The 27,366-nt window shown below is 42.7% G+C and overlaps 1 protein-coding gene across 3 annotated transcripts in view; it reads left to right on the forward strand.

Moving 5' to 3' along the window:
- LOC122550904 (cohesin subunit SA-2) overlaps positions 1-27,366 on the forward strand; it is a 150,224-nt gene that overhangs the window by 114,054 nt on the left and 8,804 nt on the right. For all 3 annotated transcript variants that reach the window (XM_043692329.2, XM_043692332.2, XM_043692330.2), the window contains exons 26-32: positions 7,472-7,596; positions 8,686-8,787; positions 12,454-12,602; positions 12,709-12,837; positions 19,832-20,034; positions 22,350-22,518; positions 26,971-27,098. In XM_043692329.2, the coding sequence (XP_043548264.2) occupies positions 7,472-7,596; positions 8,686-8,787; positions 12,454-12,602; positions 12,709-12,837; positions 19,832-20,034; positions 22,350-22,518; positions 26,971-27,088 (995 nt within the window). In that variant the 3' untranslated portion in view covers positions 27,089-27,098. The remainder of the gene's footprint in view (positions 1-7,471; positions 7,597-8,685; positions 8,788-12,453; positions 12,603-12,708; positions 12,838-19,831; positions 20,035-22,349; positions 22,519-26,970; positions 27,099-27,366) is intronic.

The raw sequence follows: 27,366 nt of genomic DNA on the forward strand, positions 1-27,366 counted from the left end.
TTACCCTACCCACGCCTCTCATGATAAGGTTACCCCTCAGCCTTTGATGCTCCAGGGAAAACAGCCCCAGCCTATTCAGCCTCTCCCTATAGCTCAAATCCTCCAACACTCGCAACATCCTTGTAAATGCTTTCTGAACTCTTTCAAGTTTCACAACATCCTTCCTATATCAGGGAGACTAGGATGTAGAAAGGAAAAATAGATCAAAAGACCATAAGATATAGGAGCAGAATAGGCCAATTGGTCCATTTAGTCTGCTCTGTCATTCAATTATAGCTGATATGTTTCTTAACCATTCTCCTGCCTTCTCCCCGTAACCCTTAATCTCCTTGCTAATCAAGAGCCTAGATATCTCTGTCTTAAATACACTCAACAACTTGACCTCCACATCCCTCTGGGGCAATGATTTACTACTCTCTGCTGAAGAAATTCCTCCTCATCTCAGTTCTAAAGGGTCATCCCTTCACTCTGAGGCTGTGCCCTCAAGTCCTAGTCTCTCCTACTAATGGAAATGTCTTCATCATGTCCATTCTATCCAGGCCTTCAGTATTTTGTAAGTTTCATCCTTCTAAACTCCATTGAATACAAACCCAGTGTCCTTACCTACTCCTTGTATGACAAGCCCTTCATCCTCAGGATCATTCTTGTAAACATCCTCCAATGCCAGCACATCCTTCCTTAGATATGGGGCCCAGAACTACTCATAATATTCCAAATGCCCATTTGTCCAGAGCCTTATATAGCCTCAGCTGTACATCTCTGCTCTTCTATTCCAGCCTGCTTGAAATGAATGTAAACTTTACATTTGCCTTCCTAACTGTCAACTGAATCTGCCTGTTAACTTGAGGTGAATCATGAACTAGGACTCCCAAGTCCCTTGAACTTGATTTCCAAAGTCTTTCCCCATTTTGAAAATAGTATATGCCTCTATTCCTCCTACCAAAGTGCATAACCTCACATTTTACCACATTGTATTCCATCTGCCGTATATTTCATTAGCCTGTTTATAATCAAAATATAGGTCAAGATGCTTCTAATTAAACTAATTACTTACTTGGAATTGAAAAAAATACTTAATGTTGTATCTTTGGATTGGTTGGAGCACAGCAAGAGGCCATTTACTTGTTCTGTCCTCACCAGCTGTGTGCAAGAACAATTCAGCCAGCCTGTCATTTAACCATTCTTTTCTAGTTGTGGGTATAGTTTGTATGATGAACACCAGGTGGCAGTCACACTCCATACTGACTTTGTTCTCACCTCTTTCAAGTAAGGGTAAAGATTAAGTGACAATCTCTCTGCCCACATTGGGGAATTGGGGAGGTCACTTGGGCTGATTTGGGCCACTGTGCAAGTTTATTGTGGAGACTCCCCATTTTTCTTCTCTTAGAAGTTTCATAAATATGGAAATAATGGTGTTTTATTCAAGGCACAAGTTCACAGTCCACATGCTGATTTGAAACATAGAAACTATGGAACAGGAGTAGGCCATTCAGCCCATCATGTGCCCTCCGCCATTCAGTATTATCATGGCTGACCATCTGATTCAGTCCCGTGTTCCTGCTTTCTCCCCATCCCCATAAAGACCCCGTTAGCCCAAAGAACTATATTTAAAGTCTGAGTTAGATCAAAGAATTTATATATATTTCAAAGAATCAAATTAAAATCCCATGATAAATAAAAATGAACAAATTCAGCTGAAACCAGGGAAATGGTGGGTGAGATAGTAAAAGAATGAATATTAAATTGAAATAATATTAAAATGCAAACCATTACACTATTTGTACTTAATAGACATTATTTCAATCTCAGCTGGTATTTTTGGGTATGGGCAGCTCCTTTGTGAATGAGACTAAAGTGTGCAACATCAGGTTTCAACCCTTCTTGTAACTGAGATTCCTCCTCTGTCATTCAATAACCAGGGCAGCATCTGCCTCCAAGATAAAGGCAGATGCAAAGTATTAATTTAACACCTCCAAATGTAAATCCCCTTTTTGGTCCCTAATTGGTCTTATTCCTTTCATTGTTGACCTGCTTGTAGAAGTCTTTTGGGATTTCTCTTTTTGTTAGCTGCCAGTATTTTATCATAATCCCTCTTTGCTTCTGTTATTTGCCTCCTTATGAGCCTTCTGTATCAACCTTTGCTCTCGATTGTATTTATCACTATGTTCCTTATCTCCAATTTCTGTACTCCCTCACTCGTGGCACTGGCAGTAATCTGGAGATTGTTTTTGAGGTCTTGCTTACCAATTTTCTATCTAGCACCCTATGTTCCAATCACAAGACCACTCCCCCATTCCTCTGTATATTGTTGGGACAGTGTGGACTGTGGCCTCTGGAGGACTCTAGACCCATGAAGGCAGCAAACCATCCTGGAGTTATGGTGACACTTACAGATCTGCTTGTCTGCTTCCCTAGCTAAAATTCCCCTGCCCTTCTTCTTCCCCTCCTATACAGCTGGGCACCCCACGGTGCTACGTGTTTTGTCATTTCTGTACTCTCCCACCGATCTATTGCCCTCACCGATCGTTGGTGTGGCAACCAGAACCTCACACAGTATTCCATCTCTGGCCAAACCAATGTTTTATGAAGTTGTAATAAGGCTTCCTTGCTCCTATCTTCTATTCCCTGGCTATGAAGGCAAGCATCCCGTGTGCTTTCTTCCCCACTCTGTCTATCTGTGCTGAAACCTTCCGGGATCTGTGGACTTGTACACCAATGTCCCTTTCTTCCTCAGTACTCCCTAGGCACCTACCATTTATGGTGCAAATCCTTCCCTTATTAGACCTCCTAAAATGCATCACCTTGCACCTATCGCGATTAAATTCCATCTGCCATTGCTCTGCCCAGTTCACCAGCTGATCAATATCAGAGTGTATCCTGAAACCATTCTCCTCACTGTCAGCACCAATTTTTGTGTCATCTGTGAATGTTCCTTCTACATTCACATCCAAGTTGTAAATGTAAAGAACAAACAGCACTAATCCCTGTGGTATACCACTGGTCATCCATTACAAAAACACCCTCCCCCAACACCATTTGCTTCCTATTCTGTAGAAGGGAAGGGATATTCTCCCTGGCCATTCTTAACTCATCCACAGTGAAACAGATGATCTCAGTGCTGGTTTGGGGTTTTGCTGTGGGTAAATTAGTTGCTGTGTTTCCTTCATTAGAACAAGTGACTAATCTTCAAAATGGATTAATTGGCTGCAAAATTCTGAGTCGAAAAGTGTGGCGCTGGAAAAGCACAGCAGGTCAGGCAGCATCTGAGGAGCAGGAGAGTTGACGTTTCGGGCATGTGTTAGGAATGTTTGGTGGGGGGGGGTGGGCAAGGGCAGAAGGGGTCTCGGAGATAAATAGGAGGTTGGGGATGGGGGCAAGGTAGCTGGGAAGTTGATAAAATTCTGAGATTGTTTAAGTTCACAGATGGGGAGTAGGTAAGGAATCCAACAATAAGTCATATCCATGAGCACTGTTGAGGTAGGTTTTAATGAGTAGATATGTGAGACTCTGGCTTGAGCTGTGATCTAACTGTGATTTAACTCAGCCTTCATATACTAATGCTATGTTCAGAGATTGGAACCTATACAGCACACAGTGTGCTGCTCTGTAGCCTTACTATTGTACAAGGTCTATTAAAAAAACATTGTTTAAAAGATATTAGCCTTGAGCGTATGTCAAGAACTCAAACTGGACCTGATCCAAGTCTCAATTCTTTGTTGCATTCAGAATTTTGGAGATTGGGTGTGGATTTGCTGAGAATATTCTTAAATTCACACCATCTACTGGTCTTGTATTTACTGTTTTTCTGCAATCTATAAAGTTGCTACAATGAGATTTCTTTTAAATAAAAGAAACAGTATGAAGTGGTTTATCGTTATTTGTACACACTGGTCATGATTGATGTTTGCACTTATTGATAGAGTTCCAAGACTGCATTATGTTAGCGATGGAAGCCTGCAAACAGACAGGGCTGCGACTGGTACAATTCCTTTGCTTCATTTAGTTTCTGGGACTAGGATGCTTCAGTGTGTGAAAATGAACATTAACTGATAACACAATAAAACACAATGATGGTGTTGCAATAGGAGAATTGTAAGTGGTATTAGGCTCCCTCTTTTCCTGATGATTTTATTTTGAGTAACTTTTGGACTGTGCATTCCAATGGAATCATCCTTGGCAGAGGTTTAACTTCACTTAATATATATTATTAATAGAGTACTCTCTGAAACTGCAATAAAACACAGCTCAGATAAATTGAGAAAGTTTAAAAAAAAGTCTCCATTTATTGAGGAGACAGATTTTTAATACATACATGTTATATACCATAGGCTATAGGAAATAGAAACAGCTGCAGGCCGTTTGGCCCCTGCAGCCTCCTCCATTGTTGTCCCCTATGAGGGACATCTGATAGATGGACAAACCAGAGTAAACACAGGAAAGATTTTCCCATGATCAGGGAGTCCAAATCAGGGGTTATAGTATAATGTGTGCAATAGGTCATTTAGGATGGAGGTGAGGAGAAATTTGTCCACCCAGTGAGTGGAATTCTTTGCCAAGAAAAGCAGTTGAGGGCAAAAACAATGAATGCTTTTAAGAAGGAATTAGATATTATAGGATAAATAGACAAAGTTTTTTCTCTGGGGTCGGGGAGTCCAGAACTAGAGGACATAGGTCTAGGGTGAGTGGGGAAAGATATAAAAGAGACCTAAGGGGCAACTTTTTCATGCAGAGGGTGGTACGCGTATGGAATGAGCTGCCAGAGGATGTGATGGAGGCTGGTACAATTGCAACATTTAAGAGGCATTTGGATGGGTATATGAATAGGAAGGGTTTGGAGGGATATGGGCTGGGTGCTGGCAGGTGGGACTAGATTGGGTTGGGATATCTGGTCGGCATGGACGAGTTGGACCGAAGGGTCTGTTTTCATGCTGTACATCTCTATGACTCTATATAGTTCTTGATGCCAAAGGGATCAAAGGGTATGGGGAGAAAGTGGGAACAGGGGACTGAGTTGGGTGATCAGCCATTATCATATCAAATGGCAGAGCAGCCTTGAAAGGCCGAGTGGCCTACTCCTGCTCCTATTTTCATTGCTTTCATGTTGCAATGACATCAGACCCTATCGTTTGCCTCAATGACCCCATATCCCTCGATGTCTTGAAAACTATCAATTTTTCTCTTGAATATACTCAAGGACTGAGCCTTCACAATTCTCTGAGGTAGACCATTCCAGAGCTTCACCGCCCTCTGAGTGAAAAAGCTCCCTGTTATCTCAATCCTAAATGTCCTATCTCGTACTCTGAGACTGATTCCCCTGGTTCAGCCAGAGATTAATATTCTTTCTGCTCATCAAGCTCAGAATTCTGTCTGCTTCCATGAGATGACTTCTCAATCTCTGAAACTCTAGTGAGTATAGGCCAGTCTCCTCAATCCCATCATCCCGGGAACAGAGTGATGAACCATCACTATACTCACGTTATGCCAAGTAATTCCTTCCTTAAGGGGTAAGGAGACCCAAGAACATGCAATACTTCAGGTGTGGATTTTTAGACAGCTCCAAATGCCAAATTTCATAGCACATTCGTTGAAAGAATATTGCAGTATTAAGATTTTTATATTTTAAATAGCAATGGACACCAATAGGCACCTAACTTTATTTTATGTCAGTATGGTTTCATGGTCTTCCCATGATGGATACTGGGTGAGTTGGTTTAGAAAGAGAAATGCAAGAGTTAGGGAAGGAGGGTCATCAATTAGCTTGAGCATAAGGTTATGAAGGTGGGCCGCATGGAGTGTGGTGGGGTGGCATGGAGTGGGTACAGGGCATTCGGTGGCCTGATTGATATGCGGGGTATTGGGAGGTGGCTGGACATGGTTTGATCATCATGGTGTATGTTGGAGATGCATGATGATGGGTACAGAGTCCTTGGTAGGTAAAGGGTGGAGGGGTCAGTCTCCTGATCAACACCTCTTGGTGCTTGGTCATGATGAAGTGCTTCGAGAAGTTAGTAATAGTCTGTATCAACACCAGCCTCTCCGATTGCCTTGATCCATGACAATTCACCCACTGTTGCAAAGGGTCCATGATAGACACCATCTCCCTGGCCCTATATTCATCCCTGGAACATCTGGATAACAACAACATCTATGTCAAACTCCTATTTATTGACTTTAGCTCTGCCTTCAACACCATAATTCCAAGAAAACACATTTCCAAACTCCGAGACCTAGGGTTCTTCCCCCCCACCCCCACTCAGCAACTGCATCCTTGATTTCCTGATACACAGACAACAATCAGTAAGGATAGGCAACAACACCTCTGTGATAATCCTGGCTACTCAGCCCTTTACTATACTCCTTATACACACATGGCTGTGTGGCCAAATTACGCTATGACTCCATTTACAAGTTTGCTGGTGACACCACTGTAGTGGGTTGGACCTCAAACAGCGAGAAGACGGAGATGGGGAAAGAGATAGCCAGCTTAGTGGCATGGTGTAAAGACAACAATCTCTCCACTAATGTCAGCAAAACAAAGGAGCTGGTCATCAACTTCAGGGAGCTGAATGGAAGAATGCCCCTGTCTGTATCAATGGTGATGAGGTGGAGGTGGTCGAGATCTTCAAGTTCCTAGGAATAAATATCACCAACAATCCGGCCTGGCCCATCCACGTTGATGCTCTAGTCAAGAAAGCACACCAACACCTCAACTTCCTCAGGAGGCTAAGGAAATTCAGCATGTCCACAAGGACTGTTACCCATTTTTTTAAAAGCATGAATGCAACACAGTGTGGTATGGCAACTGCTCTGCCCAAAACCACATGAAATTATAGAGAGCTGTGAACGCAGCCCAGTCCGTCACAAAGACTAGCCTTCCTCCCATTGACCCTGTCTCACTTTCCACTGCCTCAGGAAGCAGCCAACATAATCAAAGACCCCCCACCCCCCCCCCCCACCCCAACCTTGGTTGTACTTTCGACTATCCTCCTCCATCGGGCAGAAGTTTGAAAACATGTACCAACAGCTTTAAGAACAGCTGCTTCCCTGCTGTTATCAGACTTACAAACAAATCTCTCGTATTAGAATTAATCTTTTTCTGCCCCTTCCCTGTAGCTGTAGCACAATATTCTGCATTATATTCTATTAACTCTGAAGTGCTTATATAAGGTATGATTTGTCTGGGTAGCATGCAAAACAATATTTTTCACCGTATCTCGGCACATGTGACAATAATAAATCAAATCAAATCAAGCAAGGCATGTTTTTGAGGCGGGAGGTAGGTCGATTAGGTAAGACATCATTGGTTATTGGAGGATGGTTGGGAATGTGGAATTCAGCCAGTGATCCTGATGAAGGATGGAGCAGGTTTGAGGAGCTCTTTCAGCTCCAAGTTTGTGTGAGGAGTCAGTTTAGACAGGAGACTTATTGGCATCAATCAGAATTGTTACCCTTCCCCTTCATTTTGTTACAGATGAGGAATGCAAAGTGGGCAGACTACACAAGAGGAGAAATCTGCTAGCTGCTTTCTGTAAACTAATCGTATTCAGTGTTGTGGAGATGGATATTGCTGCTGACATCTTCAAACAATACATCAAGGTAAAGATTTTGTGTCTTAAATAATGATCTGTCTGTGCTACTTGCCACTGTCACGTGGACATCACTGGCTAGGTCTGCATTTCTTGCACATCCCCAAAATGCCCCTGAGCAGGTGAAGGTTTAGCTAGGTTCCTTTCAGAGGGCAGTTAAGAGCCAACTGCATGAGGGGAAATCTGGAGTCAAATGCAGGACAGGATAACAGGCAATTGAGCAGGAAGGTGAGGTTTCAGAGCTGGCATTACATGCAGACGTTTTCAAGTGGTAGATGATTAAGACAGAGATGAGGAAGAATTTCTTTCTCTCAGAAGGTAGTCGGCAGGATTCTTTACTGCAGAGAGGCTGGCTCATTGACAATATTCAAGGCTGAGATAGGTTTTTAATCAGGAAAGGAATCAAGGTTGCGGGGATAAGGCAGGAAAGTGGATTGAGCTGCCAGAGGAAGTGGTAGAGGCTGGTACAATTACAGCATTTAAAAGGCATCTGGATGGGTATATGAATAGCAAGGATATGAGCCAGATGCAAGCAAATAGGACTAGATTGACTTCGGATATCTGGGTGGCAAACTGAAGAGTCTGTTTCCATGCTGTACAACTGTGTAACTCTATGACACAGTTCCTGCTCATTTTCCCTCCCTTGAACAAAACAATGATTACCTTTGAAACAAGCCCCCTTGTTAGATAGTATAGTTCGATATGGAGTAAAACATCCTCTCTCCTGTTCAGTAATTACCTTATGCCTAACCTCAGAGGACCATTCCCAACTACATGAGTATAAGATTTTTGTTTACCCTTTTGCTCATCCGCTTTTTCTGTGGCTCCTTCAGTTTGATAACCAACTTAGTGCCAATTTACTCTGAATTAGGAGTAGCTGTGAGCCCCACAGCCACTTGGAAACAGATTGATGCTGTCCACAGTCATTTCACTTAAGGACTCACAGTTCAGTGAAGAGATGAGGCTTTCAGCTTATTAATTCAGGCTGAATTCAAATCGAGGTTTTAATTTGATATCACTGTCAATAAGAAAAGAGCAAATGACTCTTACACTCGTGTACAACAGTTTACTCACAAAATATGTGTCTGTTTCTTACCAGTATTACATTGACTATGGAGACATCATTAAGGAAACACTCAGCAGGACGAGGCAGATTGATAAAATTCAGTGTGCAAAGACCTTAATTCAGAGCTTGAAGCAGGTAAAAAACCCCTTGTGTATGCATTGGCAGAAAGCAGGGAACTCCAGCCTAAGGGGCAATTGCAACATGTTTAGAAATGAATCCGTTACCCATTCTCTTGCTAAAACCGAAGCTAGACCTTAATATCCCTGTCAGTTATTGTTGCTTTGTTCATCTTGTTACTTGACTGTTGCTTGAGCATTGCCACTAATAAAGCTCATAAGTGGCACATGGAGAAAAGACAATATTTTTACGCACAGTGAGCTTTTGTGACCTGAAAGGGTGGTGCAAATTGACTCAGTGGTAAATATCACAAAAAAGGAATTGGGAATTTTCTTGCAAACATTGGACTATAGAGAAAGAGCAGGAGAATTGGATGAATTGGATCAGTCTTTTAAAGGCTCGATTTGCTGAAACATACCAATCCCACTTTTGCAATGACAGCAATATACTGCAAATGCTGGAAGTCTGAAACAAATACAGGGAGTGCCGAAGAAAGGTCCGGCAGCATCTGTGGAAAGGGAAACAGAGTAACAATTTCGAATCCAGAATGAATCTTCTTCAGAACTTTGCTGGATGTTCACATCGAAGTTCTGAAGAAATGGTATCGGGCTTGTGACTTTAACTCTGTTTCTGTCTCTACAGAGCTGAAAATGTGTTGCTGGAAAAGCGCAGCAGGTCAGGCAGCATCCAGGGAACAGGAGAATCGACGTTTTGGGCATAAGCCCTTCTTTGGGCTTATGCCCGAAACGTCAATTCTCCTGTTCACTGGATGCTGCCTGACCTGCTGCGCTTTTCCAGCAACACATTTTCAGCTCTGATCTCCAGCATCTGCAGACCTCACTTTCTCCTCAAAGATTCTCTCTCTACGGACACTGCCAAGTGCTGCTGAGCTTCCCCAGCATTCTGTGTGTTTGTTGCATTTCCCTCAACTGGACTGGGCTGGGCTGCATTTATTTACTTCAGTACAAAGGGTGGGATAAACATCATAGATCTTTGTCACGTTATTTATTTTATTCAAATTAAATCTGGGATGTGAACGTTTATGCAGAGCCAGCATTTATTGGTTTATTTTGAGAATGAGCCATCTTCCTGAACCATTGCAGACCCTGTGATCAAGCTGACCCTTAAATTCAGGTCACTGGCCATTGCCTTTTGAATTCCAGAGCGTGTGTTATATTTTATTTGTGACCATTTTAAAGACATCTTGTACTTTATAGAATAACCAAAAGATGTTATATAAATCACATTCTCTGAAAGGCGCATTTATTGTAGAGCTGTAGACACTTCACTTTGGTTGTGATTAATATATGCCTATCTTTCTGCCTTGTGGAAACACAGATTAAACATATGTCACTTGCTGAGCGTTGTTGATCTTTGAAAGCAATATTCAGTTTTGCTGATGAAGTAATTTTGAGTGATTTTTAATTTTGATGATGGAATTGTTTGAGCCCTGAAATTTCCCTCAGCAGCTGTTCAGGATTATAAAAGGCAACTTGTCACTCAGGGTGAAAATACCCTTCTCCTCTAGAGCTCTTTGTATTTGAGGGTGACTCTTTAATTTTCTGGGGCTGCTGTTTTGATTTTAGAGTTTGTTTTATCATTCTCACTAACTCCTTTATTACATGGTGTAATCACATAATAACAAAGTTTCTTTATTTGTGTTGAATTTCTTTTAGACTTTTCTTTTGAAAGGTAAGATAGCAAATACCAAAGGCTATTTTCTTGCACATTATTAAATCTTCTAACCTAGAGGCTATGAGTAAGATGTTCATGTTAATGTACAATAAATATATCTCTTGTACGCTGTTTCCGAAATGGGATCATACACACATTGTAGACAGCCCCTTGTCCAAGACCATGCACACACTATCTATTCTTTGTTCCAAGTTGATTAGCACTAATCAGAAGCTCCATTAGTTTGGGTCAACAAATATTTTTCTTGAATTATTTTCTGTTATTGAGGACTTGTTCAGACTGTTTCCCCGATGGTTCAGGATTAGGATGGTGAGGTAGTTGTTTTTGACTGGCATGAATGCAGTGGGCTGAAGGGCCATTTTCTATGCTGTAGATCTTAGAATCCCTACAGTGTGGAAGCAGGTCATTCGGCCCATCGAGTGCACACCAACCCTTTGAAGAGCACCCCACCCAGATCACCCCCTTCCCTATAACCATGCATTTTCCATGGCTAACCCACCAAGCTGCACATTTATAGACACTGTGGGACAACTTAGCTTGACCAATCCACCTAACCTGCATACCTTTGGACGATAGGAAGAAATCGGAGCACCCGGAGGAAACCCACGCAAACATAGGGAGAGTGTACAAACTCCACACAGTCACCCAAGAGAGAAATTGAACCCGGGTCCCTGGTGCTGTGAGGCAGCAGTGCTAACCACTGAGTCACCATGCCACCCCATGCTTTTATACCACTATGACTTGAAAATGAGTGCTTTTCAAGCAATTGTTGAGTTTTGTATTTGAGCCACCTTTGCAGCACCAATCAGTTGTGCTTTTGCCATGGGTTTATCCATGCCCTGGTCTTACACCGTCAAGCTGCTGTTTGCAGAAAATTTAAATTCTGCTTTGCTCGGGTTAAATTTGAGCTCGGTGTTAGTTTGGAAGGCTCAGCTCTTTATTGTGGTTGATGACCAAAAGCACATCCAAACTCTCTCCTAGATTAAAGATCTTTATGGATCTTTAATCGGGTGTAATGAGTCTCTCTATTCCTGCTCTGCCAATACCTGGGCCTTTCGTCCTCTGATGCCTGGCTCCTGCTCCTCTTTGATATTTGGGCTACACATTAACAACATTTATTCCAGTGAAATGTAATCATTTGATGCCCGAGGTTTGGTAATGAAGAACACTGAAATAGCTTTTTAAGCAGCAGGTGCAAGCTACAACAAATGAGAGAAGCAGTTTCCATTCCGTGTGAACATTTTTGGCCTCTGACTTGGCCAATGATCAGGCCCCTGCTCCCTCCCAGCCCTCCGGCCAAGCCCCGAGCCTATTCTCAATATGTACTCAGTCCCTATCTCTCTGAATAGCCTCTACTCGGGCCTCCTGAAACTCTAATGCATGTGGCCCTCCAACCATTGAGAGTAGCCTCATCAGTCATCCAATCATAGGTTGCCCCTCTCCCACCTTCCCTACTCATCCAATCATTGATTCTGTCTCTAAAGGAGCAGCAAGGGTGGGAGAGAGGGAATGTGTGATTGGAGGAGCAGAGAAGACAGGAAAGAAGGAATGTGTGGTTGGAGGAGCAGAGAAGGGAGGAGAGAGGGAATGTATGATTGGAGGAGATGGAGAGCATGCATGGGAGAGACTAAATCTCCTTTTGGATGAGCTATTCCTCACTGCACTACCCCTATCACATAGAGAGGAAACTGTTGTCCAATTCCAATTGAATATTCAGGGGTGATTTTGAAGCTATCAGGAAGAAATTTGCCCCCTCTATGTATTTTGAGCATTTATCACTGGTGTTTGGTACCAAAATGGAGTTTCAGATTTTGGCATTCTTGTGATTTGCCTCACAACATTCAGGGCAGAAAATCCCCATCAGAGTTAAAACATTATCTACGATATCTCTATCAGAGTTAAAATGTTATCAACGTAATCCCCATCAGAGTTAAAATTCCATCTAATTTTACGTCTGTAAATTTAATGTTGTATTAATTATTATTGCAGCTGTTTAATGAGCTGTTGCAAGGCCAAGGCACCAGTTTAGACAGATGGTCCCAACAGTTCACCAGCATCAAGGACTTGGCTCGACGTTTCTCACTGACCTTCGGATTGGATCAGTTGAAAACCAGGGAAGCAATGGCGATGCTACACAAGTAAAACCCATTTCCCTCTTTCCTTCAACATTCACCATTTTGTTTCCATTTTACTTGCAACTTGCTGTTGTTTACTTTCCTCACCCGACGTCATCTCTTTTGGCAGAAATGGTATCGAGTTTGCCTTCAAAGATGACAATCCTAAGGGCAAGGGTCAGCCTCCTCTGAACATGGCTTTTCTGGACATCTTGAGTGAGTTCTCCCCCAAACTGTTGAAAACAGACAAAAGAACTGTGTAAGTGAATAATAATTATTCCTAATTTACAAATGGAAGAGCGCAGCCTATTTCTTCCACCAACACACAGAATTGCACAGAGTATGTGGCACAGAAATAGGCCATTTGGCCCAACAATTCCATGCTGATGTTTATGCACTATTCAAATCAAAGGGCACTACTGACTTTGTTAATTATTTTATTTGTCCCGTCTTTTCTGAGCCATTTTCCTATTGATTTTCTTAGAGCTGACAGGGATTACTTATTTCCATCTGCTTCGTGGCTAAGATGTTTGTTTTGAACTAAGAGTCCTGTGTAAGTGACATATCTGAGCCTGTAGACGAGGGTCACATTGCTGTTACAAACAATTTTGAGATTGTTAGCCTTACTAGTGGAGATAGAGGGATAGCTGTTTGGTTTGGGTGTTTCATGTACCTGGATGGGAAATAAGAAAAAGGCTAAGGAGAGAATCAGGAAAGTGGGACCAATTGCTTAGCTTTTTCAAAAAGCGAGCAGAGACATGATGGAATGAATAGTATCCATCTGTCTGACTCTATGGTTGGAATTGTACCACTCTGAAATGTTTCCTGTTGTGGAAATTAATGGCCCTAATTGTGTTGCTCGTCACGGTGTCACTGAGGAAGGTAGGCAGGTTACCAGGATAGGAGGTCCAGTGTTTTATATTCACTCACAGGGCGACGGCATTGCTGGCTAGGCCAGCATTTATTGTCCATCCATAATTGCTCAGAGGTCAGTTAAGAGTCAACCACATTGCTGTGGGTCTGGAGTCACATGTAGGCCAAACCAGGTAAGGACGGCACGTTTCCTTCCCTGTAGTGAACCAGATGGATTTTTTCGACAATCAACAATGGTCATCGATCGATTCCTAATTCCAGATTTTTTTTGAGTTGAATTCAAATTCCACCATCTGCTCTGGTGGGATTTGAACCCAGATACTCAAGAACATTAGCTGAGTTTCTGGATTAATAGTCTAGCAATAATACCACTGGGCCATCACCTCCTCCTCCTTAGCAGAGAGCCTGAAGTTGTGAAGCCAGTCTGCAGGTTGCATGTAGCCATGCTTGAGCCCTGCCATCCCCATGATGGGGGTAATTTAAAGGAAATGCCAGTGGTGTCCCACACCGAGAGCCGCCAGGGACTTGCCCTCTCAGTGAGGGGACTGCCTGAGTTGGGATCTTCCAAGTCTTAGCAACATTATTGCCTCCAATTAGTTCCTAAAGGTGCCTAATTGAGTATCTAGGAGAAAGTGAGGACTGCAGATGCTGGAGAGTCAGAGTCAAAAAGTGTGGCACTGGAGAAGCACAGCAGGTCACACAGCTTCCGAGGAGCAAGAGAGTCAACGTTTCAGGCAGAAACCCTTCATCAGGTACCTCGCTCTATCAGGCAGGTATAGAGTTCTGCATTGACCACACCTCTGCAAAAAGGACTCACAGGTGCCAAATTAACCCAAAATAATACCTTCACAATTCATTCCCAATCCCACCATATGATTCAAGCATAAATTCCATGGTAGCTATCACATCCTATTCTCAGGTTGGTTCTGCCATTAAGCCTATGGAATCATAGAACATAGAACATAGAAAAATACAGTGCAGTACAGGCCCTTTGGCCCTCGATGTTGCGCCGATCCAAGCCCACCTAACCTACACTAGCCCACTATCCTCCATATGCCTATCCAATGCCCGTTTAAATACCCATAATGAGGGAGAGTCCACCACTTTACTGGCAGGGCATTCCATGAACTCATGACTCGCTGAGTAAAGAATCTACCCCTAACATCTGTCCTATACTTACCACCCCTTAATTTAAAGCTATGCCCCCTCGTAATAGCTGATTCCATACGTGGAAAAAGGTTTTCATGGTCAACCCTATTTAAAGAGGTCAAGGTGAGGGTGATAGGTCGGATAGGGTGGAGGCGGAGAGGTCAAGAAGAAGACTGCAGGTCAGGAAGGCGGTGCCGGGCTGGAGGGATTCGGCTGAGACAAGGTGGGGGGAGGGGGGATGAAGAAACTGGTGAAGTCCAAGTTCATCCCCTGTGGTTGGAGGGTTCCCAGTCGGAAGATAAGACGCTCCTCCTCCGACCGTCGCGTTGTTGTGGTTTGGCGGTGGATGAGTCCAATGACCTGCATATCCTCGGTGGAGTGGGAGGGGGAGTTGAAATGCTGTGCTACAGGGTGATTGGGTTGGTTCGTCCGGGTGGCCCAGAGGTGCTCTCTGAATCGCTCCGCAAGTAGCGATTCAGAGAGCACCTCTGGGCCACCCGGACGAACCAACCCAATCACCCTGTAGCACAGCATTTCAACTCCCCCTCCCACTCCACCGAGGATATGCAGGTCATTGGACTCATCCACCGCCAAACCACAACAATGCGACGGTCGGAGGAGGAGCGTCTTATCTTCCGACTGGGAACCCTCCAACCACAGGGGATGAACTTGGACTTCACCAGTTTCTTCATCCCCCCTCCCCCCACCTTGTCTCAGCCGAATCCCTCCAGCCCGGCACCGCCTTCCTGACCTGCAGTCTTCTTCTTGACCTCTCCGCCTCCACCCTACTCCGACCTATCACCCTCACCTTGACCTCTTTCCACCTATCACATTTCCAACGCCCCTCCTCCAAGTCCCTCCTCCCTACCTTTTATCTTCTCCTGCTGAACACTCTCTGCTCATTCCTGAAGAAGGGCATGTGCCCGAAACGTCGAATCTTCTGTTCCCTAGATGCTGCCTGACCTGCTGTGCTGTTCCAGCAATAAAGTTTCAGCTTTGATCTCCAGCGTCTGCAGACCTCACTTTCTCCTCAACCCTATTTAAACCCCTAATCATCTTGTACACCTCTATCAAGTCACCCCTAAACCTTCTTTTCTCCAATGAAAACAGCCCCAAGTGCCTCAGCCTTTCCTCATACGATCTTCCTACCATACCAGGCAACATCCTGGTAAACCTCCTCTGCACCCGTTCCAGTGCCTCCACATCCTTCCTATAGTATGGCGACCAAAACTGCACACAATACTCCAGATGCGGCCGCACCAGAGTCTTATACAACTGCAACATGACCTCAGGGCTCCAGAACTCAATTCCTCTACCAATAAAAGCCAGTACGCCATATGCCTTCTTCACCGCACTATTTACCTGGGTGGCAACTTTCAAAGATCTGTGTACATGGACACCAAGATCCCTCTGCTCATCCACACTACCAAGTATCCGACCATTAGCCCAGTACCCCATCTTTTTGTTTCTCTTACCAAAGTGAATCACCTCACACTTACCTACATTGAACTCCATTTGCCACCTTTCTGCCCAGTTCTGCAACTTATCTATATCCCGCTGTAACCTGCCACATCCTTCCTCACTGTCAACAACTCCACCGACTTTCGTATCATCCGCAAACTTGCTCACCCAACCTTCTAGCCCCTCCTCCAGGTCATTTATAAAAATGACAAACAGCAATGGTCCCAAAACAGATCCTTGCGGAACACCGCTAGTAACTGCACTCCAAGATGAACCTTTACCATCAACTACAACCCTCTGTCTTCTTCCAGCCAGCCAATTCCTAATCCCAAACCTCCAACTCACCCTCAATGCCATACCTCCGTATTTTTTGCAGTAGCCTACCATGGGGAACCTTATCAAATGCCTTACTAAAATCCATATACACCACATCTACCGCTTTACCCTCGTCTACCTCCTTAGTCACCTTCTCAAAGAATTCAATAAGGTTTGTGAGGCACGACCTGCCATTCACAAAACCATGCTGACTATCCTTGATCACATTATTCCTATCCAGATGTTCATAAGTCCTATCCCTTACAATTCTCTCTAAGACTTTGCCCACAACAGAAGTGAGACTCACCGGCCTATAGTTACTAGGGTTATCCCTACTCCCCTTCTTGAACAAGGGAACCACATTTGCTATCCTCCAGTCTACTGGCACTATTCCTGTAGACAACGATGACATAAAAATCAAGGCCAATGGCTCTGCAATCTCCTCCCTTGCTTCCCAGAGAATCCTAGGATAAATGCCATCAGGCCCGGGGGACTTATCTATTTTCACCCTTTCCAGCATTTCCAACACCTCTACCCTACATACCTCAAAGCCGTCCATTCTAATTAATTGTGACTCAATATTCACATCGGCAACAATGTCCTGTTCCTGAGTGAATACTGAATGAAGTATTCATTCAGTGTCTCCCCAATCTCTTCAGCCTCCACACGCAACTTCCCACTACTATCCTTGACTGGACCTATTCCTAGCCTAGTCATTCTTTTATTGCTGACATACCTATAGAAAGCCTTAGGGTTTTCCCTAATCCTACCAACTAAGGACTTTTCATGCCCCCTCCTTGCTGCTCTTAGCTCTCTCTTCAGATCCTTCCTGGCTACCTTATAATTACACTAAATTACACTACACAGGAGGACATTCAGCCCATCGAATCCATGCTGACTTTATGAATATGCAAATGAGGAACAGAGGTAGGCCATTAAGCCTTAGACCCTTAGACTCTTAGAGTTATACAGCATGGAAATAGACCCTTCAGTCCAACCAGTTCATGCCAATCTTTTAAGCCTGATCTGCCATTCAATAAGATAAAGGCTGGTTTGATTTTAAACTCACCTGTACTGATCCCTGATAATCAAACCCTTGGTATCCAAGAATTGTTGACATCTGTCTTCGCAATAGATTCTGCATCCACTGCCTTTTGAAGAAGGTAATTCCAAACACACTCACTCTTCAGAACAAAAACAAACTCGAGCAATCCACTCAGTTGTATTCCCATGCTGTACCTCCCATGTGATCTCTTATCACTCGGATGTGGATCTAATTTCTTTTTGAAGCCATTCATGAGTTCCACCCCTCGTGGGTAGTGCATTTCAGGTCACTTCCACTCACTGATTCGTTACATAACAAGGTTTTTCCCCACATTACACTTGCCTCTTGACCAAAAAACACTTAAACCTAAACCCTTCTAGAACCTGTGCCATTGGTGATGGGAACAGAGTCTCGCTGTCTACCCAATTCAATGCTATCATAACCTTATACACCTCAATTAAATCTCTTCAAGAGTCTCTTTTACTCCAATGAGAATTGTGATGAAAAATATATAATTTATATAAATATATTAATATCACTTTTGGAAGGTGAATTTGACCATTCAGGTGGCTGGCAGTAGATTGTTTCTATGGAGGTTTTCTTGAGAAAAGCTGTTCTTGTAAAATAAAATCAAGTTCCTTGTGAAACAGTGACCTTACTCCAACATTGTTCAGAAAGCAAGTGGCCCTACGGTGTGTTAATGGAAAACTACATACATTATGGTAGTTTATGACAGGTAAGTCAACCTTGAAGGTCATTAGCTTGTTTCCAATTCAAAATCAAGGATTGATTTTAGTTTAGAAAATCCAGAGTAAAACAATTAAGGGCAGTTCAGAGGAGGCCTGACTGAGGCCAAAAGCAAGTTTGTGGCTTTTCCTTACAGGAATACATCTTCCAAACCAGAAGAGCGAAAATCTGAGAAGCTGAAAAAATTTAAGCTCTTGGTTTTGTGAGTACTAATGTAAGAAGAAACATAACTGGAGACAATCAGTTAACTGGACTTTAAAGATGATGAAGAGTCAACAAACTTGAAACATTAACTCCGCTTTCTTCCCACAGGTGTTGCCAGGCCTGTTGGGTTTTGCCAGCAATTTCTGTTTTGTTTTAGATCGCCAGCATCTGCATTTCTTTGTATATAAATAAATCTTAAAGATTTTAAATGGACCGGTAATTTCTCTGTACTGGAATCCCTGTAGATTGACGATGTTGGGAAACAGGTTGAAAACTTAGTTCTGTTGTGTGTTTTAAGACTTTCCTAAACTTACCACATGGACTGGTATGTTGTTTTTGTTTTCTTTTCCTTTTTTTGGTGTTATAAGCTTCTGTTGTTACAGAAACTCTGGAGCCTCCAATGACAGTGCTTCAGTGACTGATGTCCATGTTCACTAAATGAACCAAAATGATCTACCGGGTCAGATTTCATTCTAAGATCCAACTTACCCAGTAATATTGTCATCTAGGATCATAACAGAATGATACTGCTTCTCCAACCAAACATTGCATCTAAAATCTTTCTGGTAAATTGGTTTTTCAAAGACCTTTCAAGACCTTTCAAAGACCTTCACAACTTTACTACAATGTATCAAGCAGAACCGGATGCATTATTCAAGGTGTGATTTAGCCAGGACTTTATAAATGTTCAGCATTATTTTTGCTTCTATTCACTCAATAAGGTAATTATATGTTCCAAGATCACATGTGCTTTGCAGGTTATTCTCCCGTTATGTCTTTTTTAAAATTCACTCAAGAGAAGAGCGCATTACTGGCTGTGCCAGTATTTATTGCCTGTGCCTTGATGCTCTTGAGAAGGTGGTGGTGAGCTGCCTTCTTGAACCGCTACAGTCCAAGTTCTTAGGCAGGAAATTCCAGGTTTTGACCCAGTGATGTTGAACATAAGGAGATATATTTCTAAGTCAGGACGGTGAGTGGCTTGGAGGGGAACTTGCAGGGGGTGGTGTTCCATGTATCAGTTGCTTTTGTCCTTCTAGATGGTAGTGCTTGTAGGTTAGGAAGGTGCTGTCTAAGGAGCCTTGGTGAATTTTTGCAGTGCATCTTATAGATAGTGCATATGGCTGATATGGAGTGTCAGTGGTGGAGGGGGTGAATATTTGTGGATGTGGTCCCAATCATGCCGGCTGCTTTGTACTGGATGGTTTCATGCTTCTTCAAAGTTGTTCAAGGTGTTCAGGCATGTAGGGAGTATTCTATCACATGCCTGACAGATTTCCTGCCCTTGAAAATGTAAGCGTCACCCCCTAGGTCCCTCTGTCACTGTAAACTCTTTCAAACTGTGTCAATTAATGGATTTTAAGTAGAGGCTTCAGGTGCAACCTCTATGACATGAGATTTCCCCATTTCTACAGCTCATTGTTGCTTTCAATCTTTCAATCACCTCTAATTTTCTGCTCAGGTTCAATTACCTGGAGAGGTTTGTAACAGACCAGATGGCAGCAGAGAATGGAGAGGAGTGGCTTCCACTGATTTTGTACAGAAGGTCTTTGTTGGATTGTAGAGATGATGATACTGTATCCACAAACAGCAGTGACCAGAGTGCACTGTCTCCAGTACAAGCACAATTCAAATCATCGTCTCTGAAAAGGAGGCTGCAAATTGGTAAGTAGCTCGTACAACGTGTTCAACACACTCACTCTTCCCTAAAGCTTCATAACGTGACATTCCTTATCTACCTTGATCTGGTCTTCCTCCTGCAATGATAGATTTTAAACCTGAAGCTTGACATTACCCTCACCTTCTGAGGGTAACGCACCCACCTGGGTCAGAAGTCAGTGAGCTCGAGGTCCATTTCAAAACACTTGCGAATGCATAATCTAAGCTGACAATTCAGTGCAGTTAAAAGAGTGTGCTGTCCTGTTGGAGATGTCACTGTTTAGATACAGTGTTAAACTAGGTCTTGATTTGCTCTCTCAAAGTGTTATTCTATGGGACAGGGAACTTCTCCCCAGAGTCCTGGCCAATATTTATCCCTCAATGAGTATCACTTTGATCATTGTTATGCTGCTTCCTGGAATCGTTCTGTGCACTTATTGGCAGTCTGTTTTCGATATCACAGCAATACAATTAAAAACAAATTAATTAGTTATACCATGTTTTGGGGCACACTGAGTTTGTGAAAGATATTATATAAATGCAAATCTTTTTTTTAACTTTTCGTCCTACCTGCTCTCCTCAGCTTGATGATGTGTCACGACTTGGAGTTGTCCACCTGCCCATGCCTTTGCAGGCAGCCACAAGAGCCACAGCCCTGCATTTGTAAGAGTGGACTGACTGACCTCTTTCACTCTCTGTAATTATGTAATCATGTAATCTATTAACGACTAACTGAATGTATCAAACAATATGCCCCTTTGACTGTCCGCAGTGGGCTATGTTCTCAACCAAACCATGCTTTGCAAACTTAGAACATCATCTGCAACGTTAGCTGTAATTCTGCTGATGGACAGCACGTACTCATTTTCTTACTGTGCTAAGAATTTCACTGGAAATCAATTTAGAATAATCAGTTGTGCCCACAGTGTGGTTCATTTGTGCCTGTGGAAGTTACATTTATTTACACAAAGTTCTTTGCAAGCCAAAGGATTCACCTTTCTCACTGAATAAAATGTTACAGATATTGTCAAAGCCAATCCCTGCTATGTCTCCATGGCAATGTTCTGACCAATCAGAGCTAACCTGCCTTGTTTGTTTGACAGTCACCTGCTCCTGCTGAATCTCCATGCCAACCATAATCCAATCATCAGCAACTTCTTCAGGTGCTAAATTATTGTTCTCTTCCTAAAGTTTATTGCCCTTGTGTTTCAATTCTGATAAGTGCAAGATTGAAAAACTTTGACTTCATATTTCTTTTTTACCAGTTTTTTAATGGTAGAGATCAAAGACATTTAGTTATGAAGCTACTAGATTTCCTGGCAACTGTTTAACAGATAAATTATTGAAAGGCGTAATTAGGGTAAGCTGGAAGCTTGATGAGTCAATTAAAGTTTAAGCAAAAAAAGATGAACATGATGGGAGGTCAAATGAAGGATTTAGGTCAATCAGTAAGTACTGACCTGGATATTATTTATAGATTGGATTGATTATATGGCCAGAGATCAGCACCATCAGGCTCAGAGGCTACATGCACTGAGGAATGAGTATTAATAATCACTGAATACCATTGGGTCACCTCCCTGGCACCGCATTCTGGCACCTTGAATGCATTGCTCATGACCCTCGATCAATTTGCAAAGTTCTGCCAAGATACCTCTGGCATGTTGGGCAATAATCTAGTGTGTGACAGGAAATGAGAGGCACCAAGGTAGGTGGCCTGATTTTGCTTCTGTGTCTAACAGTAAATTCTCCTTCGGCTCTTGTTCCACTGAAGACTTTACATTGTGGGATGGCCAGCTAAATCTGCACTGAATTCAGAGAACTGGAGTGCCCAGCTAATGCACAAGTCTCAGTTTGCTACTGAGATAAAGTCATGTTGATAGTACCTTGAGGTCTACACATAGCTTTCACACTTGGCAATATGGATAGTCAATGGAGAATGTAATTCAGTCATTGGCTCCATGTGTTTCTGCTTGGGGGAAGCTGCTGACTCTTGCGGTATAAAGAGCTGTATCTTCTGTTCCTGTTGCAATTATTAATTCATTGCTAGTTTGGGACTTGGCTGAGTAGTGAGTCAATTAAATGCATTCCCTTTCTGCAAGAGTCCCAGTCATTGTCCCATTGATTATTGGCAAGGGATTAGTTCACTGAATCCACTGCATCTACAACTACTCCAAAGTTACAAGTGTTGTTTAATGGTCTATTAATGGATCTGGTATTAGTGACTTTCTCACACTAACATTGGGAGGAGGCCTGCGAATGATTTGAGGAGTTAAAATATGTCGGTTGGTAGAGGTGTGCCACATTTCCTTGTTTTGCAGAGGAGAGTAATGGTCATGTAGGATTGAATGAGGAGCAGCATGCGAAGATCTCACCTCGTTCCCTGATGCCTCAGTTGACGCCTGTGGGGCCAGGAGAAGATGAGAAGCAAAGGGTGCACGGCACAAAGGAGCAGTCGCTGGAAACTGTCAGGATGCAGTCACTCAGCAGGTACACTGACCTCTAATGCTTTCGCTTTAATTTTCCCTTCTTATTGTTTCCTTTCTCGTTTGCTTTCATACCCCTTCGCTCCTGCAGACTAGGATTCAGTATCAGAGATAGTTTGATCCTCGGATACTTTTCCTGGGCCTCGGTGATATCAGCTTACCCACCCTGGGCCAGACATGCTGGGGTTCCACCCGGAGGCTGCTGTTCTCACTGCAGTTCTCTGCACAACCCACCAACTCCCAAACAAGACTCTAGACTTAATCAGAGTTAGAGCTGGCCAGATCTCCTGTTCTCTATAATGCTACTGTAAGGGTTAATGCTGAAGCGTACCATGGTGATATTATGTGAACACAGAGGGGAGAACAGCTTAGCATTTCAAATGAGTAACCATTAACTATCTTTGTCTCTTTAATCGTCTCTGTAATAATATTTATCTTATTAATATAACGTATACATTATTGCTAACATGCACTAAACAGCATCATATTTAAGACAAGAGCCTCTTGTTAAGGTTACCAAGTGGTTGTCCTTTATCATACCAGACCAGCCCCTGTTGATCCCTACTAAGGGCAGCACATTCACCAGAGAGTTCGTGGAACTTGGGGGCAGTGATGAGGACTCACCCTTATAACAAACCCCAAAGATATTTAGGAGTGACAATGAGAGGCAGCTCGTTGGTGCCTGGTGAAATACAGAACAAATGACATCCTGGAAAGCTAATGTATAGGATGCAGGAACAAAACTGGCAAGTTAAAGGATGATCCCACAAATTACAGTAGAGTTTTAAGTGCCAGGATTTATGCATCACTTAGAATGTGGCTGACATTTAATCTGTTCCTTTTTAAAAAATATTTCTCCACTTCACTCCTGCAAGGGTGAGTTTATTTTTTTGTTCTCATCTGCAATGCCTTGGTGTTTTGGTGAGGAGTTCTAGCTTCACACTTGAACCTAATTAATTTGTGTTGATCGAGTCTGTATCGTCCATTGGAAACTGGGGCTGCTTAAGTAAAATATACCCAGCGATCAGTTTTGAATGGCAGGCTCCTGTCAAAACTCATACAAGCTCTATTTAACTGTTGTTTGAGGTTGTGCCAGTAAAGTGGTTTTGTTACTTGAGGAATAATCAGGAGCTCAGACTAATGATCTGGAGACATGAGTTCAAATCCCACCACAGATTCTGGGAGGATTTCAATTCAGTTAATTAAACAAATCTGGAATAAAACATTTGTATAGGTAATGGTGACCATTAAAAATATTGGAATGTCATAAAACCCTATCTGATTTACCCAGTATAGGCTACATATGTCCCCAGACCCACAACAATATGGTTAACTCTTAGCTGCCCTCTGAGATTGCCAAGTAGTTGTCTCAAAACTGATATGTCAAGCTATCATCCGCACAGACTTAAGCGGTTCAATAAGCTCACTCAACACATCCTTCTCGAGGGCAACTGGGGACGGGCAACAAATGCCTTGTCAGCATTGCCAACGTCCTGGGCATGAAGAAAAGAAGATGCTTGCAATGAACATTGTGGACATTAGCAAGCTTAATCATTTAATTGAAGTCTCCAATAGTTGGAAAACCTTGTAGTTCAATGTCCTATAAATGATACAAAGCAGCTAACACTGATCAGCTTTCTTGCTTAGGGATTGTAAAAGCTCAGAGGAGAAAGTGAGGTCTGCAGATGCTGGAGATCAGAGCTGAAAATGTGTTGCTGGAAAAGCGCAGCAGGTCAGGCAGCATCCAGGGAACAGGAGAATCGACGTTTCGGGCATAAACGTCTGAAGAAGGGCTTATGCCCGATACGTCGATTCTCCTGTTCCCTGGATGCTGCCTGACCTGCTGCGCTTTTCCAGCAACACATTTTCAGCATTGTAAAAGCTCAGCATAGATGTTTTTGCATTAACTATCTGGAAGGACACAATCCTGGAGGACTCATAAAGAATGCTCTTTCATGATAACAACTTTAAAAAAAGGTCAGAATGTCATTTGGAACAGTGACCTAAATAAATAATTTCAGAAAAAGCATGTCATTTAGTTAAGTGTTCTAGCAGAATACATTTGGTGCTAATTGATGGAATGTTTATACTTCTGAGCTTGTGACAAACAGAGAAAACAGACCTGGGGCACTAGTTTACTTTGACTTCAGTCAGAAGAAGATTCCCCGAGCAGAAGAATCATGTTTTCAGTTCATGAAAACAATCACCCTAGCAGAAAGTTTTACTTTGTGAGCTCTCCAAGCTGTGAGAGTTTGTGTATACGTTTTCAAGTTGTTGGAACTGGAAAAAATTCTTATAATTGTTCAGAAGTCCCGGAAAGAGTGTTAATTAAGAAATTGAAGTGTTGAGATAGGGGTGATAAAGCTCTGGGATTGAGTATCTGTAAAGGATATCATTTGGTAACAGATTGAAACTTCGTTTTGCTGATCTTATAAACTGTCTGAAATACATCTACATTAGCATTTAGTTCTTTTATATTTTGTGTAATAAATCATGTTCTTATGTAAAGAACATTTGCAGCTTGTACAAATGTTTTAGTGACTAATCCCCACAGTAACCAACTGAAAACAGATACAAAAACATTTTTAGATTAGATTCCCTACAGTGCGGAAACGGGCCCTTCAGCCAAATCAGTCTACACCAACCCTGCGAAGAGTAACCCATCCAGACCCATTTCCCTCTGAACACTATGGGCAATTTAGCATGGCCAGTCTAACTGACCTGCACATCTTTGGACTGTGGGAGGAGACCAGAGCACCTGGAGGAAACCCACGCAGATACGGGGAGAATGTGCAAACTCCACACAGTCGCCCGAGGCTGGAATCGAACCTGGAACCCTGGTGCTGTGAGGCAGCAGTGCTAACCACTGAGCCAACATGCCTCCCAACTTATGATCTATCAAGCCAAATTTCACTCTGAGATCTGACTTGCATTACATTTTGCTGGGATGATAACACAAGGAACATCTTACAGTAAATCTGGTTGCACTCCAGGACTTGAGCACAAAATCAAGACTGGCACTCCAATGTGGTACAGAGCCAGTGCCCCATTGAGGTGCTATCCTTCAAGTAAGATGTTAAACCGAGGCCCCTTTGGATCGATGTAAAAGTTCTCATGGCAGCATTTTGAACAAGAGCAGGAGGTTATTTCAAGTGTCCTGGCCAATACCTGTGCCTCACTCAACAACACAAGAAAATAATTATTTGGTTGTCACCACCTTTCCTGAAAGTTTGCTGAGCAGGCACTAGCAATTACATATCCTACATTACAGCAGTGATGAAAATTCAAATTAAAATGATTTCATTCATTGTAAAATGTTTGAAATGTGCAGTGATCTCTTCAAAATAATGTCATTGCCAAATTGAATCAAATTAAGCACCATCTATTTACACCTTTGCTTGTTCGCCCTCCCCTTCACTACTCCATCCAACTCCCTCTCTCAGTAACTAAGATTGTGATCAGTTGGCGGGATGGTTGGTTAGTAATGCATAGTGATGCCAGCAGTGAATATTCCATTTTCACACCAGCTGAGGTTACCATGGAGGACTGTCCTTCACAACCTCTCCCTCTTGAGGTCTGTTGGCCCTCAGGTTAAACCATCACCAGTTGTCACTCTGTAATAAGAAAGTAGCTGCACGACCTGGTAAGATGATGGCAACTTTACCTCTACTATCCAAGATGTTGATGAGTGGGGGATTCAGTAATGGTAATAACACTCAATGTCAAGGGGCATTGGTTAGATTTTTCTCTTGTGTGAAATTGTTATCTTGTGTGATGTGAATGTTACCACTTATCAGAGTTGAAAAGTGTGGTGCTGGAAAAGTGCAGCACATCAGGCAGCATCCGAGAAGCAGGAGACTCAGCATTTCGAGCATAAGCCCTTCACCAGGAAAAGCCCAAGCCTGGATAATATCTGCTGCATAAGCTGCTTCAGTGTTTACTGAATGAAGCTCAGTATTGTGTAATAGGAAAGAGGTTGAGCAGTGGGTTCCGTGTCACTGGGCTGGTAATCCAGAAACCCCAGGGTAACTTACTGGAGATGTGGGTTTGAATCTCACCAGGGTAAATGGTGAAATTTGAATGCATTAAAAATCTAGTATGATGGATTGCAGAAAAAACTTATCTGGTTCACGGATGTCCTTCAGGGAAGGAAATCTGCTGTCTTTACCTGCTCTGACCTACATGTGACTCCAGACCCACCAGCAACATAGTTGACACTGAACTGACTCCTGAAATGTCCCGAGCAAGGGAGATCAGGAGGCAATTAAAAATGATCAACACATGCTGACCCAACCAGTAACATCCACAACCCATAAATGATTGTCAAATAGTAAGTCCTGACAACATCCCTCTTAGTCTCAATGCAATCTGGGCCAATAGGGTATTGATTTACTTTGAAACTGATTCTCATCTGTTTATGGCAAGCGTACTAAAACACAATGAGCTCTTGTTTTAGTGAGTATGGGACCACAACAATGGAGAACACAGACAAACTGGAAGAAGGTGTTACAACAAAATTAGCCGAGGGTGACCTTGATGACGTGAATGAAATATTGGATATTGACAATGATTGACACAAACTCGGTAAGCACCAGAATAGGTTTTTCTCATCTTTCTTCACCAAAAGATTTGCAAATATTGATTGAAATGTGAAAGTGGATGCTCTAAGGTAAAACTAATAAATACTCTCAATAAAATTGGAGCATATATATTGCGGCAATCTTTTTTTGCTTTCGAAAAGAGATTGCAATATCTCTGTTGTGACTTTTGTGGTAAAGGCTGTAAATAATTGCTTGATTACCTTTTGCTGAGTGTTCACAGATTGAGCTGATTTTGAAATCAGTTGTCGACT

Source organism: Chiloscyllium plagiosum, unplaced genomic scaffold (genome assembly GCF_037043375.1).
Source record: "Chiloscyllium plagiosum isolate Xiang-an unplaced genomic scaffold, Cpla_swu_hap1 HiC_scaffold_6, whole genome shotgun sequence".
In the NCBI taxonomy this organism is placed as follows: Eukaryota; Metazoa; Chordata; class Chondrichthyes; order Orectolobiformes; family Hemiscylliidae; genus Chiloscyllium; species Chiloscyllium plagiosum.